At 34.8% G+C, this 20,460-nt stretch overlaps 1 protein-coding gene across 1 annotated transcript in view; it reads left to right on the forward strand.

The window, feature by feature from the left end:
* The window catches only part of PUDP (pseudouridine 5'-phosphatase), a 186,531-nt gene that overhangs the window by 74,276 nt on the left and 91,795 nt on the right, over positions 1 to 20,460 (forward strand). Inside the window, exon 3 of the mRNA XM_027842422.1 lies at positions 15,394 to 15,623. Within this exon, the coding sequence (XP_027698223.1) occupies positions 15,394 to 15,623 (230 nt within the window). The remainder of the gene's footprint in view (positions 1 to 15,393; positions 15,624 to 20,460) is intronic.

Below are 20,460 nucleotides of genomic sequence, written 5' to 3' on the forward strand. Positions count from 1 at the left end.
CTATTAAACATCAAAGGTGTGGTATCTCTTGACACTACATCCACCATTCTGGCGCTGCCAACTAAATGAAACCCTGAATTTGAAGGTTTTGTCATCCAAACCTGTTGTTTGTGAATGAATATTCTTTTATTTTTTTTTTAAAAAAGGTTAACAGGGCAAATCATTTTATAATTGTAAAGTATAGTTATCTTCTAAAAATGCAGCTGTTTTATGAGAATGTTGATTAATGATGTTAGCTTTTCTTTGATTAAAAAAGGGCAGCAAAGCCTTGAAGAGCTATAATAGGGTCTTACATTAGAGTCAATATAGCAGATGTAAGCCATCTGGAAGCCACGAGGTGCTCTGTTCATAAAAAGGATATGTTTATCCTCAGGGTTCCTATTCATTAATAGTACCTGAATCATAAAAGACAAGAGTAAAAGACATTAAGTTGTTCTCCAGCCCTAAAAAAGAAATTCAGTGTGTTTCTTGTTTCTACTCGATCCCTGTATTTTTTTCATCTTTTTGATCAAAGATAAATTATAATTAAATGAGGAAGGAGGATAAGCTCCTTTAGAAAAACTGGCTAAGAAAGGTAGATTAAAAGGAAGTTGCTCATTTCCCTTGCTTAATTAAGTGTTCTGAATTATACCTGTGCTCCAATTTGTGACTTTACTGTTCAGTTCCTTATATATAAATTGTAACTGATAACATTCACTCCTATCATTCATTGTATATGTCTCCTTTAGCATATTTTAGCATTGTGGGAATAATGATGTATATTTTTGTAAATGCCTTGTCAACAAGATAACTTTCAATAATCCTTTCATCATTTGGGGCTTACTTGGTCAGAATTGTGGACTCTGCATTTGTGGAATCATGTTAAAGAATTCAGAGGAATATGTAACAGAATTGCCAGATAAAGTCAGAATTATCCCTATCTAGGGACATTGGAATTTCTTTGGTCATGTGTCAAATTAAGTACCAGGTAGAAGATGATGAAAGAATAGACAAAATCTAAAGTTAAACATATACATAAACATATTTTGACCTGCTCAGTAACCTTGATAATCTGGTACACAGAAAAATATGAAATAAATAACTTCAGCAGAAAAATACTGAATAGCTTAATATATTTATGGCTACATTCTGTATTTACCATTAGTGATTTATGATTTGAGTTAAACAGTGACTCTTGGGTCAGAGAAGAGTTAAGTATAATTATAGTTAAAAAGACTGAAAAACACCCCAAGGAACAAAAGTGGAAAACACTCTTAAGCTTCTAGGGTATTCTTAATAACTCCTGATATTTATGACTTTTTTTTTTGGACTAGTGGTCCAAAAATTGGTATAAGGAACTCATCCTGATGAGGAAACTCTTTACCAATGCAGAGGGACAACTGCTCCACAACCTAGAGTTTTAGAGAGTTGCTGCAGACTATGAGAGGTTAAGTGACTTTCCTTGGTAGGGTCACACAGCCAGTAAGTATAAGAGGTGGGAGGTCTGCTTTGAACACTATGATGTTCTTCCTCACAAAAGCTCTTCCATATTACATGTGGCCTAGATGAATTACATCCTTGGATAATGAAAGAACTGTGATTTTTATGCCAAGGTCAGTGGTCTTTGAAAAATAATGGAAAACAGAAGAGCTTCTGCAAGCTTAGAGAATGGCAATGCCCCTCCCCCCATTTTTGCTTTGATAAATATATTTTTTTTTAGCTCACAATATCTCTTTTTAAAAGTTTTATTAATGTGTTTTATTTTTATATTACAGACACTTAAAGATTATTCCTCATATTCCAAGATCTCTTGTAATAAAATAAAACAACTAAGTAAAACTGATAAAGTGACCTCATCTCAAAGGGTATGCAACATTTCACATCTGTAGCATTCCACCTTCTCTATTTTTCTTTAATTTAGAGAAATATATTTTCTTTCCTTCCTGCCTCCAGCTTATTAAGGGGGAAAAAAACCCAACATATTTCTTGTAACAAATATACATTGTCAAAACAAATTCCCTCAGTGACTTCATACACAAATATGTTTGTCTCATTTTGCACCCTAAATCCTTCACTTCTCTGTAATGGATGGTATGTTTCATATTTTCAAAAGAGGGAAGGGAACAGAATTTAAAGCTATAGGCCAGTTAGTGTGATTTCAATTCCTAGGAAAAGTCTAGAAAGAGTCATTAAAAATATGGTTGGTGAATGTCTAGACAAAGAAGCAGTTATTACAAAGAGTCATAATAGCTTCAAAATGAGATCATTTCCTTTTTTTGACAGGATTATTAAACGAGTGGATTAGGGGAATGCTATGGATGTAATTTGCCCAGATTTTAACAGCTCTTTTGATAAATTATACTATTTTGTAGAGAAGATGGAGAAATGGATTTGATGATAATATAATCAGATGGACTGGTTGGATTCAAAAATTAGTTGTTAATGGTTGAAAGTTCCTGTTGCAGGAAGTCTCCAGTGGTAATCCACTAAGGGATCTGTGCTTGGCCTTGCACTCTTCAGTATTTTCTATAATTGATTTGTATAAAGGCATGTTGGCATGTTAATTTCATTTACAAGTGACATAAAGCAGGGAGAGATAGTTGATGGAGTTGGTGACAGTATCCCAAAGAATTTGGAAAAGCTAGAATATTTGGCTAAATATTATAAGAGGGAATTCAGTAGGGATAAGACTTGTTCTTGGATGCAATCACCTTCACAAGTATTGAATGGAGGAGGCATGGATAGATAGCAGTTGCTCTGAAAAAAAAAAAATCTAGAGGTTGTGGATTTAGAAGTCCACTGTTGAATCAGTACTATGATGTGGCAGCCAGAAAAGCTGATTTAATTTTGGATTACATTGAGAGGCGTCGCTTCTAGGAATCAATAAGTGATAGTTTCACTTTATTCTGCCCTGATCAGAACTCACCTGAAGTTTTGTGTTCATTTCTGGGCACCATAGTTAAAGATGAACATTGATGAGCTGGAGAGTGGCCAATGTAAGGCAGCCAGGATAGTGAAAGGCCTTGATCACCTGGTCTGTGACTATCTACTGCAGGAATTTGTATTGTTTAGCCTAGAGATGAGAAGGCTGACGGGGATCTTGTTAGCTATCTTTCGCTGACTTCTGCTATGTGATTAACTTTTTTAAAAATCATAAACCTTTTCCTTTCTCACTTCTTACATTTTCTGGCACTCACTAAAACTTGGCTCCTTCCTGAAAACATTTCTTCCTTGGCCATCCTCTCTAGACTGTAGATATACTTTCTTTCCCACCCCCAACTCATCCTGGTGGGAAAGCCTGAATACTTCTTGTTTACCATCACAATTTCCATACTACCTCCATCACCATCACTAAGCAACCTTTCCTCCATTGAGGTTCATGTTATCCATATTTATTAGCCAGTCCATGTGTTATCAGGGATCTCAACATCAGCTTAGTCAAAGCAAAAGTCATTATCTTTTCCCCAAAACATGATTTCACTTGATCCTTACAACAAACCTTTGAGGGAGGTACCTATTTTATTCAGAAAGACTAATTGACTTGTCCTTGATCATGCATAATTAGTTAGTGCCAGATACAAGTTTTTAAACCAGGTATCCTTTGTTAGGGAAAGTATCATCTTGAGTCAGAATGATAGGAACTGAGTTCAAATTCTGGTTCTGCCATTTATTACCGTGGCAAAGCAATTAAGGAAAGAAAGAAATAAGCATTTATTAAGCATCTGCTATGTGTGTGCTAAGTGCTTTACAAATATTATCTCATTTAATTTCCACAACAACCCTGGGATATTGGTGCTGTTATATCCTCATTTTACAGTTGAAGAAACTGAGGCAAACAGAGGTTTAAGTGACTTGCCCACCAGGTGTCTATTAAGTGTCAGAGGATGGTTTGAATTCAGATCTTCCTGACTTCAGGCCCAGCACTCTATCCACTGTGCCACCCACCAGCTTTCACTTAACCCCTCTGGGCCTCAGTTTATTCATCTGAAAAATGAGTAGGTTGGACTAGGTAGTCACTAAGGTTCTGTCTGGCTCTAAATCTCAAAGAATGGGGGATTTTTAGCTTGGGGAAAATGTTGGATGAACATAATAGTTGTGTAATGACCGACCACAATCCTAGCACACTAATGATGAAACATATTATCTACCTCCTGATAGAGAGGTGAAAGACTCAGAATTCAACATATGTATTTTTTTTAAAACATGGACACTATGGAAATTTGTTTTGCTTGATTATACATGCTTATAACAGTAATTTTGTTCTTCTTTCATTCTTAGTTGTGAGTGAGAGTATGGAAGGAAAAGAAGGTGGATTTTTGCTGATTGAAATAAAATAAAATTTAATTTTAAAATGTGATAGCTGTTAAAAGTATTTGAAGAAGTTTTATAAGAAAAAAATTTCAGTTTGTTCTGATTGTCCCCAAGAGGCAAATGTTAGACAGTAGATAAAAGTTGCAGCAAGGCAAACTTTGGCTTAATTTAAGGGGAAAAAAATTAGCAAAAAATAAAGCTGTCATGGAGATGATGTTTACTTGTTTTGGGAGATCTTCAAGCAGGAGATTCCTGCTCCTGCCAGTGCTTCAATTTTGTCATCCTGTGAGAGACTAATTAAATTAAAATACCTTTTTTTTCTTTTTCACATACTCTTAGTAGCCAACTTTCTCTGAAAACTTTTTTTAAAATGCAATGAAAGTTGCTTTGGCCAACTTGATTTAGTTCCCAGTAACTTCCTATCTCAAATTCCATTAGACAGTTTCTCTAATGGTTCAACTGGTACATAGTAGAATTTGCTAAGTTATATGGGATAGAATAACCCCAAGGAACATCTTTGAAGCCCATTTTTTTCTCAGTTGCCAGATACCATTTCCTTTTGTAATTTCCCCCTGATACTGTTGTCTCCTGAAATCTTTTTCTCAGATAATGGATTTGTCATCTTCTTCTATCCTAGATACTTTCTCTTTACCATAGTTGCTTAACAAATATACAGATGTTATTTTCTGTCTGCTTTGTAAATTTCATCCACCTAGAAAGGGCCCAATCTTTTTTGCGATTTGATTTTAAGATAACCTCTCTACTCTCACATATACACCAGATCTTTATTATTTGTATCCCTTTTCCAGGCACTGAGAGGGTAGATCCATCTTCCAAAAGAAATAGAAGATGTCATTTTACCAGAAGAAAACAGTTGAGACTTGAAGAAAGACAGGGAAACCAGAGATGAGGAAGGAGAGAGTCTCAGTCTTCTTCACATCCTAGGAGAGAAAATATAAACCTAAGACCTTGGTCCACAAGCCTGCTATGGGCTAAACACTGCTACTTGACAAATTTTATAGGCATTTGGAGGTGTAGGAAATGAAAGTGGGCTAGTATAATTGGGGAAACCCTCATGAAGGCAGTAGGACTTGAGTTGGACCTCAGACGATGGCTAAGATTTAACTGAAAAGCATTTTAGACAAGGGTAACCATATGAACAAATAGTTGGAATCAATGGGGAGCTTGGAATAATCAACACTAAGCATTTAACACCTACTATGTGCCAGGTACTGTACTAGGTGCTGGGAATACAGAGAAATAATTACCCCTGCTCTTAAGTACCTTACCTTCTATACAGAATAAATACAGTGTAGTGTTAGGGGGACGGCAGTAACAATTGGAAGGATCAAGAGGTGCTTCATATAGAAGGTGGGACTTGAATTTCGTCTTGGTGAGAGAAAGGGATTCTCTGAAGCAATGGTGGGGTGAGAGTATTCCAGGCATGAAGGATGGCCAGTGCAAAGGTACAGATACGGAAGATCGAGAGTCATGTATGAGGAATAGAGAAGGCCAGTTTGGCTGAATTACAGCTAGAGGAGGGGAAGTAACATAAGTTTAAAAGATAGTTGGGGTCAGGTTATGAAATTTGGAAGCTGACCAGAGGACTTTATATTTGATTTATATTTGATCCTTGAGGCAATAGTGAGCCACTGGAGTTTATTGATTAGAGGAGTAACATGGTCAGATCCATTCTTAATGAAAATCCTTTTGGTAGCTACATGAAGAATGGATTAGAATTCAGGGAGACTTGAGACCTGAAGAACAGTTAGGACATTTGAATAATCTAATAGATATATTATGACATCTTAGAATAAGTTGGTGGTTGTATTAGTAAGGAGCAGGGATCAGATGCAAGAGAGGTTGAAGAAGTAAAAATAACCAGATTTAGCAAATGATTGGATATGTATGGAGAAACAGGGAGAGGGAGGTGTCAAGGATACTGAGAGAAAGAGAGAGAGAACACAGTCTTAAGGAAGACTCAGAGAGAGAGGGGCTGTGATATGGATCATGAGCTAGCAAAAGAGACTAAAATGCACAGGCCACATGAGTAGGAAGAGAACCAAAAGGGAGTAGTCATGAAAATACAGATTGGAGAGAATTGATCAGTGGGTTCAAATGCAGCAGATAAATTGAGAAGTATGAATTGAGGACTGAGAAAAGACCATCAGATTTTGCAGTTTGGAGATCGTTCTTAACTTTGGTCTCCCTGCTTCAAGTCTCTCTTTACTCCACTCCATCCTCCACTTAACTGTCTAAATAATGTTCTTATAGCACAGGTCTGACTGTGTTATCTACCTCCACCTGCATTCAGTAAACTCTTAATAGTTCCCAGTTAACTCCAGGTTCACATTTAAAATCCTCTTTGGCTGTTAAAGCCCCTCATAATATGCCCCCTTTTTCTTTTTCTACTCTTCTTGTACATTACCCCCATGTACATACCAGGGATATGGCTTTGTTGACAATCCATCTCCCAGATCTCTGCCTCTTCACTGGTTTCCCCGATGCCTGAAATTCTTTTCCTCCTCATTTCTGGCTTCCTCACTGTCTTCCTTCAAGTCTCAGCTAAAATTTCGGCTTGTATGAGAAGCCTTTCCCTGTTGCCCTTACTGTTGGTGCCATCCTTCTGATATTAATTCCATTTTATCCTCTATGTTTCTTATTTGTACCTAGTTGTTTGAATATTGTCTCTCCCCCTTATATTGGGGGGCTCCTTTATTTTTTGCTTTAGTGGCAAGGGGCTTTGTTGCCTTTCTTTGTTTCCCCATCACTTAGCATAATGCCTGGCATATAGTAGGTACTTAAATATTTTTGACTTGGCTTAAGGAGAGCAGTGTCAATTAAGTTAGGAGGTCAGAATCCAGATTTCTAAGGGTTGAGGATAAGTGAAGGATTATTGGGGAGTAGAAGGCAATACAACTAGATCTATACTGTGGGACTAGATTATGAAGATCTTTGAATGCAAAGCTGAGAAATTTAGGTCTTATCTTGTAGATAGAACAGAATTATTTTATGTTTCTGAATGTAAAAGTGATTATTTAGGAAAATTACCACAGCAGAGAGTATATTGAGAAACTTAGAACTGGGAGAAACTGGAGACAGGAAAAAGAATGAAAGTTGTTGCAGTAGTTCAGGTATGAGATACAAAAGGCTTATAGTGAAAATCAAGGTAGGTAAGAGGTGCGTTTAAATATACTTTGCTACTGGTTAGCCTTAGTAGACAAAGGAGAAAGAAGAGTCAAACATGACAACAAAGTTTTAATCTTAATTACTGAGAGAATAGCAGTCCCATTACTGGAAATGAGAAGCTTTTTAGGAAGTGCTGGGATTGTTGTTGTTTGTATTTTTGGTGGTGGTGTTTTAGAAAGACTGTGATCTGGAAAAAACTTAACAGATCAACTAATTCACATCACCACCCCCTTTTCTTAACTGTGTAAGTTATATTTTGGGCATATTCCAATGTCAACTTAACCTCAATGCCTAAATTGAGGTTTGTATAGGTAATTGGAGATAAAAGATTAGAGTTTTGATGGATAGTCAGGGCTAAAAATAGAAATTTGAGAATCATCAGCATAAAAGTGATGGTTGAAGCTGTGCAAGAAAAAAAATTAAGAGAAAATTACAAGGGTAAAGAGCTAAGAACTACTCTTAAAAAAAGAACCATATTTTCATAACCTCAAGGAATGGACCATCTTTTGCAAAGATACAATGAATTGGATTATAGTAATTAAAATTAACTCTCATTATCACTTTCAAATAAATTTTATAAAGAAATAACCTATTAGCTACTAAGAAAATAATTCAAGACTTCTGACTCAGATTTCTAGTTCTAGAGGAGCTTCACACCTCCTCTCTATCCCTTAAGAAAAAGTAATGCACATGTTATTTTTTTCCCTTATATTCAGAGATGATGACTTTGGCTAGCATGTATAAAATACATGCTAATTAAAGGCATCAACCATGTTTCTAAGATTTAACTGTATTTTTCAACTACTATGGTGATTTTGGACAATTCAGAATTTTTTTTTTTAATTATGAGAGACAGCATGATGTAGTGACAAGAATGGAATCAAGATGTCCTGGGTTCATTTTTTTGCCTGTTTTATATATTATCATTAGTGTGATCATGGACCAGTCACTTAACCTCTCAGTGATTCCACCAACTCCCAGTACTATAAATTATATAGGAGTTGCTATTGTAGTGAGAGTTCTATGCTTAAGAAATCATAGTTCAAATTTGGACCCCCAAGTCGTATCTATTTGACTCATTTTGACTTCACAAATCTCTAAACATTATTCAAGTCTGCTTCCACAAGTGTGGGTAAAAAGAACAGTTCCCAGCTCTTTTGCAAATACTTCAGGAAATAATATATATTGGGTATAGGAATAATCTTTATTTGACCCCACAGAAAATGTAGAAATACTTAGCAAGCTAAGCTTCTATTTACTATTTTAAATACAGAATCAAGGTAGTCCTTTAACTCCATCATCCATATCACTTCAGCTACTTAAACTTGAGTAAAGTCATCTAACTTATCCATAATTCAGGGATCTATTCTTATTTCCTGTGGTACAGGAACTTTACTTTATGAATGAAGAATCAGTTGACTTGGTAGGATGAAGAAGCAAGAATTTTCAGCAGAATGCATATTATGCAGGATTTCCATTAATTAGTTGTTATGGTAGCCATCTGGCTTGTCTCATGGTTGTGTGATACCTATCTTACAAAGAATTCTGCCAAAATATAGCTTTACTGTTTCAGAAAATGGTACGGTAGCCTAAACTCAATGCAATACCATTCTGTTCTTTATTCAAATGTATCCCCTACTTCTAACCTAAGCCTGAGTTTATCTCATTTATCGAACAATTGTTTAAGTAACTGCTATGTATAATGTATTCTTTCAGTCATGGGCACAAATGTAGATTAAAATAAAATGTGGTATCTTTCCTCAGGGAACCTAACAACAGTTTTCTAGTATATAACTTTCATAGAGAAGAATGGCTGTGGCCCCAGAGCAGATAACTAAGCTATTTCCTGATGTTTATTTTTCCATGCTCAATGCCCTCCCTCTTCCTTCCCCCCAAAAGTTGAAAAAACATAGTCCTCGTAGAGCTCTATGAAAGAAGTAAGAAGTTAGACATAAAATATGTACAAGTATGCAAGTATACTATTATATGTGTATATACACATTACACATAGACATGTGTATGTATATAAATGTATCCTCATAGTGAACACTTACAAGTTTTGGTGGATGAATTAATTGTCAAAAGATTAGCTTGAGTAAGAAGCAGGAGTAAGGAGGGAGTGGAATAGTATTTCATGTATATTCATACGTGAGTATATGCTCTCAAAGACTGGCTAAATATGCTTGAAGTTTCTAAGAAATTTATCTTCATAGAGGTCACATTTCCTGTAATGATTTGGATTTTTGTTCACTTATCCATTGTTGAATCACAGAAGAAGCCTTATTAGCTAAGATTGCAGTCTATTATTTTTAATTAGTCTTGTAGTGTTCATTTAATCTCAGTTGAAGTTAAAGGACACACATGATAAGTGAGAGAGAAAATTGTTAACCACTAACAATGGTGATAAATTCAGCTTATTATATATGCCTTTTCCATTAAAAAAATGAAAATTAGGTACAGTTCCAAGAATATATGTATTTTTATCAGAAATGCATTTTTTTTAAATAGATTTTGCTGGACAGATTTAAGTAGTAAGCCAGTACTTTCAGTGTTGCTTTTTTCTTTAAAGCATTTATTTGGTAACATTTTGTATTCCTTTTTTGTTTTGTGTTTGGTTTGGGTTTTTTTTTTTTTGAGTCAATTTTTTTATTTGGTGAATGTCATTTAGATAATTATGGTGATTTCCCTGCGCACCAAAAAAAAATTAGAATCACCTACACTTTCTGTTTTGATGTGTGTGTGTGTGTGTTTCCAGAAATACCTGAAACATTGCACAACTATGATTTTGAAGGTTTTGTTCAAACTAAAGAAATCATCTTTCCCACTGCTAGGAAGTAGAATGATGACTTATTTGATCTCTCAAGTCCTTTTCAGCTCTAAATCATCCTAAGATATTAGTTATATAATAGTAGTAGTTAAGATGTTATTTGCAAAACCCTTTACCTACATTATTTCATTTGATCCTCACAACAACCCAATGAGATAAATGCTATCATTATCTCCATTTAATAGATGAGGAAATGAAGACTCTAAAAAGTTAAGTGATTTATCTAGAGTTAGATAGCTACAGCAGGGATGCCACATGTCCTTGAGGCCCAAAGTTCCCCACCCCAGAGCCAGAGAATAATAGAGAACTTGTGATATGTTCCCTCATGGCAACAAAGACACAGAAAATGTTATTATGAAAAAAATGGATGAAAATGAATTTTGCCATTTTTGTGTTTCCTTATGGTCCGTGAAGTGAATTCGGGTTTATATATTGTTATGGAGAGATATAAAATAAACAATTAGAAAAAAATCAATATACTCCCTGCATAGCCCTTGGTCAGTACTTAAGCCCTCATTGAATATAGGAATGCTGTTTTATAAATTGACTTAGTTAAGTAGTTCAGTTTAATCCCTGATACCATCCTCTTGAAAAAGTCATTGGAATTAATCTGTTTCTTCTTTGTCCTTGTATTCCCTAGTTAAGATTTAAGTAGAGGTTGTTTGATTCATTATGTATTTATTTTAAGTGCTTAGCACAGTACCTGGCACACAGAATATTTAATAAAGACTCAGTGATTGATATTGGTTTGTTGAAAACAAATGAATTGACAAAATAAAAAGTATTTTCCAAGGATTGAAGATGTTTTGAAATAGTTCACCTTTGTGTTTCAGATTTTAGTATATCAGACAAAATGAGGTCCAAATTTAATTCATTTTTCCTATTAATATTCTATGGATTCTGCTGAAACCTAGATCTTAATTATTTCGATAGGTTGATGAAATAGGGATACAAGGTACAGAACAAGATACTGCTATTTTGTTATTTTTTTTCCCCTTCATTGATCAATGACAACAGCCACTGGAAAAACTCTAAAAAGAATGTTGTTAATGTTTCAATGAGGACAGGAAGTCCCTGATTATTATAAATGGAGCCATGGAAGTATTTTCTGAGAAGTCTTTTTAATTGAGTCACTTATCACATTTCAGAGCTGTCCAATGCCTTGCCTTTGTTTTGAAGTGTAAACTTACTACCTAGCAAAATTGTTCTGATATTGTCTCATCTATGCATAATATAAGAAGTACAAGAAAAAAATGACTGTACTAAACAGCAATATAGGAGGTTCTGAATTTACTAAATTTTCAGCTGAATTTATAAATGAGTAGTGTTATTATGTGGTTGGAGGATCAGACAGAGACCTTGAAGGCAGGTTTTGTTTCCATTTGGTCCTCATTTACTAAAAGGCCTTTAAAAAATAACTCCTGACAAGTTTTTATCATCGGTATTATGAGAATAGTAGAACTCTTACGTCATGAGCCCAAATTTGTATGTAAATATTTGAGAAGCTAGGATGAGAGGGTCTGTGGATGATAGTATTAATACTTTTACTCTGCTGGTAACTGACATTTTCTAGTTAGATACACTTCTGTATTTTACAACAGAACAGTGAAACTTCCAACTTATCAATCATCTGGTTTATACAAATCTCAATTAACAGAATTTCCCCTATAATATGCCTACTTTAGTTGAAAGTTAGAATATATGAGTAAATTTAAGTATGTCAAAGTTGTTGGTGGATCAAGCTTACTTAGTTTAAATATATGCCTTTTGTTGTGTATATTTTACATATATGTGAATATATGTGTATGTATATAAATTCTTTTTTTAAAATCTACTCTTGCCCATTAAAGACCCAATTCTGTGGACTACAGTTCTTAACACCATTAAATATTTTAACTTACTACTTTTATACTTTGTTTTATAATTGGGCTGTAATTGATAAGTGAATTTGGTGCTTTGTAAGCTAGCAAATATGTGTAATGGAATTAGATGAATACAGTGAGCTAATTAAAAGTGTATAAGCCTGAACACCATCTTTTTTCATTCTATACTATCTTCATTTTCCAACTTTCTATAATTTATGACCTTTAATTACTTTGTTTTTATACTTTCTTTCCTGTTTTTGTACTTTTTCCAAGCTTTATTCAATTACATATGGTAAGCAAAGTTAAATGCTTTAGGTTGTGGCACTTTACCATTTTTAAAAGAATATAACATTGAAGAATTGAAATTGGACCATGTAGATGGGAAATGGGTTCTTATTTTCTGGGACTATGATATAAGATCAGAGGACCAGAATAAGTCTTAAGCCACTTAATTTACCCTCTTGCCTTCAAGTAAAATTGCTCTGACTACATCCAAAAGAATTCCTTCATGATGGCAAACAACTTACCTCTTCAGTCAAGAAAAAGTTGATTATTTGGCCAATGTCTATGTTGCAAATTCATTTATAGTATTTCATGGAAGATTCAATTTTTCTCATGATACTTTCCCAATATAACAGCAGGAGCATTTTTTTAAATTGATGACATAGAATTAGAAGTCTTTCCTGATCTCCCACATTTGACCAGAGAATCACAGGCTCTCAGAACTGGATGGGACCTCAGAGACTCTATCTAGTCTATACTGATGTCTCCCACATCTCTCCCAATCTCCTCACATGAAGCTGATTTTCATAAGTCAATGTTTATTCATAAATGTTATTATTTCATTAAATCACCACTTCCTGTTGTCCCCTCCCCCAAGAATTTAAATTCCTTTAGGTCAGGGACTTCATCATTTTTTTATTTCTGTATCCTTAGGACCTAACATAGACCTTGCACATAATAGGCATTAAATATAGTTATAAGACATGAAGCTAGAAAAGATAGCTAGCACATTGGATTGATAGAATCAGAATCAAGAAAGATCTCAAAAAGCTAAATCTGATAACGATATAAAGCCCTTCACTTGGATTCTAAAACCCTACTTCACAAATACAAGGTGGAAAAGGTGGAGCTAGACAACTAGCCTAGCTCACAGGCTGATGTAAGAATGAAATGAAACCAGAGGCAGTGTGAGATAGTGTTGAAAGTGTTCAACTCAGATTACTATAACTTGAAGTCAAGAAGACTTGAGTTCAAATACTGACCATGCCACTTACTGCCTGAGTAAACTTGGGCTAGTCTCTCAACCTCCCTCTGCCTGTTTCTTTGTCTCTAAAATTAAGGAATTGAGATAGATGACGTCTTAGGTCTCTTCCATTTCTAGAGTCATAATCCTATGAGTTGAATATAATTTGAAAGTACTTCAAAAGCTGAAAATCTTCCACAAATGCAAGATATTTCGTGTACTTGAAAAAAATGCTATGCCTGTTTGCATTTGTTCTGCTGAGTTACCCATGACAGGGACTCAGTTATTTTGAGCATTGAAGAATTACATAAACCAGTACTACATAGGTACCATCAACTAACACTGTTAGGTAAGATCATTCTCTTTTCTTTTTATTATATAATGGCCCTAGACTTGGAGTCATGACATCTAGGTTCAGACCCCACTTGTAAAAAGGGAGGAGTAATATTTGCATCTACTTTACAGAGTTATTAAGGAAAAAGCTTTGTAAACTTTAAAACACTAGAAATGTAAGTAGCAGTTATTATTCTTTATTAGCAATGTCTATATACTCAACTAGTTTTTAGAAAAGTGTTCACTTTAGGTAATTTATTTGGTAAATAAATAAAATACACTCAAGTGGTGCTTTAAGAAATCCATCCCTTAAATCATGTCCTGTTAAATGAATTATTCTTTAGTGCATGTGAAGAGATTTAGGGCTTCCAAACTCTTTACTAGACAACCCACCATCTATAAGATACTGTTATTTTGTAATATTTTAAAGTATTTTGAACATTTTGGATTTGCTTCTAAAATGTGATCAATGAGTAGGAGTTTATTTTATGAAAGGATAATTCTCTAGCCTGCTAAGAACCTTCTCACAGTATTCATCAAAACTTAATTAGTATCTTTTGATGTTTGAAAAGATAAAACTTTTTTAAACTTCTTTAGTAGTAGGTAAAATGTAAATGTAATCATTCCATGTGATTATGTAAAACCATTTTGAGAATATTTTCACTTTGAGATCGATGTAAGCACACAATGACATGGTGTATATTAGATGATGTTCTTGTGTTAATTATTATAGGTTTTCAAGTTTAAAATATTGCAGATACTTCTGACCAGTTTTTTTAGTAGTAATAATAGCTCACAGTTATAGCATATCTAGGATTTACAAAGCACTTTACACATATTATCTCATCTCAGTAGTAAATCATTTGAATAGTAAATAATCAGCAGGCTTTTAATTAGATAGACAAATGGCCATATTAATCTGTGTTCCCCACAGTGAATCTATACAGTTGAGAACATGGAAAATGTGCCCTTTCTAAAACTGATTGCTATTCCCTGTTTTTCATGCTTCAGTGGACATAAGCAATGTTTATATTATTTACAAATAACTTAGTACATGTATTCAGTGTTTTTTCTACAGTTTTGGTATTCAGTCTTGGGGTTAAGAGGGGTTTTCTCTTTTTCCTCCTTTCAGTGGTCTGATGAATGGTAGAATCACTTTCAGTAGATTGTATCCTTTATTATAAGGAGCACTGATAAACTAACCCCTGCCTATGCGTTGTTGTTTAAAAAAAAAAAAGCAGCGGTTGTCAAGGCTGCCCTGGTCTTAGGAATACTATTATCCTTTTCTTTCCCCAGGATAAATCTGGGCCTATATATTCAGTGTACTTCCCTGCTTTCATTATTTTAGTTACTTTTTCACATACCAGTAAAGAAAACAACATTTCATTCAAATTAAATCATCTTCTATTACCTTGGGAAATGCTGTGGATAAACACCGAATTGCTGTTTTTCAATTTTTGTTTTGAGAGTGGATATTTCAAAGTTGATAACTCCTCATGACACATCTGTCTCAGATCAAGTAACTTCTCAGAAGGTCAGGAAAACACCACTGCTATAGTGCTTCAAATTCTGCCCCTTGAAAGAAATGTTAATAAACTGTATTATCTCTTGCCCACCCTGCTTAAGTACTTTTCTCTTTCTAGGTGTTGAGAAGCTGATCAACCATCTACATAGACACAACATACCTATTGCTGTTGCTACTAGCTCTGCTGGATCATCATTTGAACAGAAAACAAAAAGACACAAAGAATTCTTTAGTTTGTTTAATCATCTCATTCTGGGTGATGACCCTGAGGTGAAGAATGGCAAACCAGAGCCTGATTTGTTTCTAATTTGTGCAAAGAGATTTTCCCCTTCTCCTCCAGCAGAAAAGGTAATCTGGATATATTGTTAGGCAGATGGCTTGTTTTGCCCTTTGTTATTAATATTCTGGGACTTCAGTTTGTAAAAAGATGGTTTAAGTGACGTTCAGAAATAATTTAAATGATTGCTTTAAACATTTTGGGTTTTGTTTGGTTTTTCAGTCCTCCCCTAGGCTTTTGTTTTGTTTTGGTAAATGCAAATTAAGATATTTCTTTCTGCCTTTGCATCTCTAGGGTTTTGCTTACTAGCAAATGCTTATCCAAACCTTATTTAATTGTGTACAAATGAAATTTTAATTCTCTACTCTGTATGAATGGGGGCAGCTAGGTGGTGCAATGGATAGAGTGCCTGGCCTGGAGTCAGGAAGCTTCATTTTCCTGAGTTTAAATCTGGCCTCAGACAGTTACTAGCTGTGTGATCCTGGGCAAGTAACTTAAACCTATTTGCCTCAGTTTCCTTATCTGTAAAATAAGCTAGAGAAGGAAATGGCAAACCCACTCCAGTATCTTTGCCAAGAAAACCACAAATGGGGTCACAAAGAGTTGAACGTGACTGAATAACAACTGTGTGAATAAATATATAAAAACTGTGTGGTTTGAGTCTGATTTTGAAATAGAACTTCTAATTTTTAACCTCATTACATGTAGTACCTTATTATGAAGATCCATTTCTTAAAATGTGTGTATACATATGGGTATGTGTATGTATCTGGATATATTATTTACAAATATAGATATATATGCATATATATGAGGTATTTTCTTCTTAGTGTATTTTCTTTTTTGTTCATTCTTTGAAGTCCTTAAGTCTTCATTATTACTTTGCTACCTATTATTTTTAGAGGCAGCTAGGTGGCACAGTGGATAGAATGTTGGATCTAGAATCAGGAAGGCCTGAGTTCAGATACATCTTCAGATATTTACTAAATGTTTGATGCTGGGCAAATCATTTAGCTTCTTTCTACCACAGTTTGCTCAACTGTAAAATGGAGATAATAACAGCACCTACCTTATAGAGTTGTGAGAATCAAAGCAGTTAGTATTTGTCAGGTACTTAGTACGGTGCCTGACACATAGTAGACACTTAGTAAATGTTTGTTTCCTTCCTTCTTTCAAAGGGAAGAATGTATGAAATTGGAAAATATCTTAGCTTTATTACATGTAAAATACATCAAAGATAAAGGGTTTACTATTAAAATTTTTAAAAAAAATTTTAATTTTTAAAAATTTCCTTTTTAGTAAGAAACTACTTAGCTTTTAAGTAAAAAATGCAGTCTATCTGACCTAGTTGATAAAATGTTGACAATTTGAAATGATTGATGTTAGTAGTAATGTTCTTGTCAGTAATGATAATATGCTATCATTTGTATTATAAGGTGACATGCCTACTGACCCACCATCAGTAGGCCATACCATTTGTTTATATGATAGTAGTGTTGGATCATACTACTTTTTTTTTTTTTTTTTTTTTTTTTTGGTAAGGCGATCAGGGCAAGTCACACAGCTAGTAAGTGTCAAGTGTTTGAGGCTGGATTTGAACTCAGGTCCTTCTGACTCCAAGACCAGAGCTGTATCCACTGTGCCACCTAGCTGCCCTGGTTCATACTTTTCTAAACTTCTGTTTGCCCATCTTCTCATTCAAATAATGGCACACATTTTGTAAGATAGATGGGTAGGGTTAAGGGTAAACTCTAAATTTGGGAAGTGTGATGGAGCAAGATCTTAATAGAATCATAAATCTAGAATGGGAAGGGATCTTATGGGTGATCTAATTAACCTCTCATTTTATAGATAAGGAAACTGAAAGAATATGGAATTATATGCTTAATGTCATGCAGATATTAAGTATGTCAAAGCTAGGATTTGAATCCATGTTGTCAGATGCCAGAGCCAGTATACATTCCACTGTATGATAAGTATCTCCATGTGAAACCAAGTGGGATTAGACCTTTTTTTTATTGTTAGTATAATATTCTAATTTATATTTAAAACAAAATATACTTTCGGTAAGTATTTGCTAATGAACAAAAAGGCATTTATTAAGTATTTCCTATGTTCGAGATGCTGTGCTGATCAATCCCATAAATGTCAGTGCTTCTCTATTCCAAACCTCAAGTATAAACTCCTGATCCTAACATCTAAAGTCCTCCACAATCTATCCTACTTTTCCAGGCTTTTATGCTTCTTCCCTTCATGTTTCAATCAACCTAGACTAATTTTTGCTGCGTTCTTATAATAGGATCATAGGTTTAGAACCAGAAGGCTCCAACACCCCTTGTTTTGCAAATTGGGAAACTGAGTCCAAGAGAACTTCTGATCTTGTGCAGTAAACTAGGTGGTCTCTGAAACCTCTTATTGCTTTAAATGATATAAGACCATAGAAATGGAAGAGATAGTTGTATATAAAAGGAAAGAAGGTGATACTTAGTTGGATTGTGGGGGACTTAGATGGTCAGGGACATGAGTTTGATTTTCATTAGAGGAGTCATATGATCAGAGGTCATAGATCACCCAGACCACCATGTGAAAGAGTTCTTAAAGAAGGAATAAATTGAAGGAAGCATTCTGAGCAAAGACAGCCAGCCTCAGAGTACTGACCAAGGACAGGGAATCCTCCAGTACCCTTAGCCTAAATATAATAGGAGAGTTGAAAACTAGTGGGAGGAGCCCAGAAAATCAAGGTCAGGACAAACAGAGCCTGACAACTTCATCCAAGAGTGTGGGAGGGTTGGAGCCTAACATCACACAAAATTTAAAATCAGGAACTAAAACTAAAAATATGAGGAAACAGAAAAAGGTACCAAATACTATGTATTGTATACTATAGTATGGCTCAAGAAAGACTTAAAAAGAAAACCCAGAAGAAGGTGTCTCTAAAATATCTGCAAGTAGAGCCCTAGGAAGAAAATGACTTGGCCACAAAGACTATAGGAGTACTGCAGTTATCCTTTCAATCACTGGCTATAACTTTTTTTCCACACACACTTCCTAACACATTAGTCCTAGCTAGAAGAGCAGTTGGAACAGTCCTTACCTCCCTTTGTCAATTTCATACTCCCCTTTTATCTCCTTCATTCACCAACCTTTACGCCTTTGAAATTCATTCAGCTAAAATTTTCTTCTCAGTCCAAACTATGATTGCTGTTGTATACTGATTACCAGGACATTTTCCTCTTAGGAGTTCTGCACATGATTCATCTTGTCATCATATCTCCTTCCCATTTCTGCACTTATACTGCAGAACTTTAATATCTACATGGATGTTTCCTCAACTTCCCTAATCTCCCAGTTTCTTTTGCTTCTTTAAATCATGTTGCCTACCCTTTACTCCACTTGAGTCATATATAGTGATGGTCACATACTTGATCTGAATATTTTCCATGAGTACTCCTTAATTAGAAACTCTTAACATTCTGATATCTGACTCTAACCTATCTTTTCACCTTTCCCTATGCCTCATCCCTCATAAACTTATCCTTTCTCCTTATCAAGTCTTCAATCCCCTTATCCCTCAGTAATCTCATGTCAGTATCCCTGCTCGGACTTCACTTTCCTGCTCTCCAATCTTAATTCATTAGTTAATTATTTCAATTCTACTTTAATCTCAAACTTCTTTCCCTCGTATCCTCTAACCATTCATCTCTTGACAACTTTCAGCCCAGGATTACTTACCAGGTGCCTTCTTCACCTCCTGTTCATGAACTCCTGAACACAGCTGGAGAAAGTCTCACAACCATGCTGAGTACATTACAATCCATGTAACCCATTGTCACCTGGACCCTCAGTACAATAATGCAGTCTTTTAATTACTGCCTAACACCTTATCTCACTCCCCATAGGAGTTATTCCAAACCCCTTCCCGTGACTCACAAAGCTCTCAAACCCACTTTTCTCTTAACTATGAACTTTGCCTCCTCTTTTACTCACAAAATTGAGGTCATTTGGTATAGGCTCCCTTTATTCCCCCATTCTCTTCATCTCAAAAAACCTTAACATCATCTCTCACTCATCTCTTTTTTAATACCAGTTTTTTATAGAGAAGTGACTCTTTTTGCCAAGGTCAACTTCTCTACCTGTGTACTTGGTCCTGTTCCCACTCTCAAATCTTTTATCTTTCCTTTTTGAGTGGTTCCTTCCCTATTGCCTTCTAACATGACCTTTAAAAAAAATCTGAATCTTACTTGCCTTCAAGTTATTATCCTAGAGTTCTCAACCAAGAAAACCTTGGTAAAGAGTATTCCAAAAAGGAAAGGCTGATGACAACAAAGAATGTTTTATCTTGAAAGACTGAAAATAATCCTATAGGGGAAAAAAGTGAATCTTTAAGGTGATAGAGGACTTTGAGGCATTCCTGATGAAAAGACTGACTCATCCAAAAAAATAAAAGATGGCAGAATGCAATAGAAACAGAATCCAGTAATAATAATGTTTATAAGAAACGCACTTAAAACATAAGGTTTCATACAGAGTTAAGATGACAGGTTAGAACATAACATGTATCAAGTAAATTTTCAAAAAACGCAAAGATAGACATCATGGTCTCAAAAAAGATGAGCAAAAATAGACATGGTTAAAATATAAATAGGGAAAACTATATTTTACTTAAAGGACCTATAGACAATGAAAAATTTCAATACTTCATATGCATGCAACAAGTGGCTAATTACTTTAAAGCCATTTTAAGTGGAAAAAAAACAGCAAGATTATAATAAGTTGGGGACCTGAATTTCCATCTACCTTTCAGCATTGGACAAATCTATAAACAATAAAACAGTTAAAGACCTGAATAGAGCTTTAGGGGAAAAATAGATACTATAATTGTTGGTGGTAACTGATTGGGGATAAATT

Source organism: Vombatus ursinus, unplaced genomic scaffold, assembly GCF_900497805.2.
Source record: "Vombatus ursinus unplaced genomic scaffold, bare-nosed wombat genome assembly UNPS02014872.1, whole genome shotgun sequence".
Lineage (NCBI taxonomy): Eukaryota > Metazoa > Chordata > Mammalia > Diprotodontia > Vombatidae > Vombatus > Vombatus ursinus.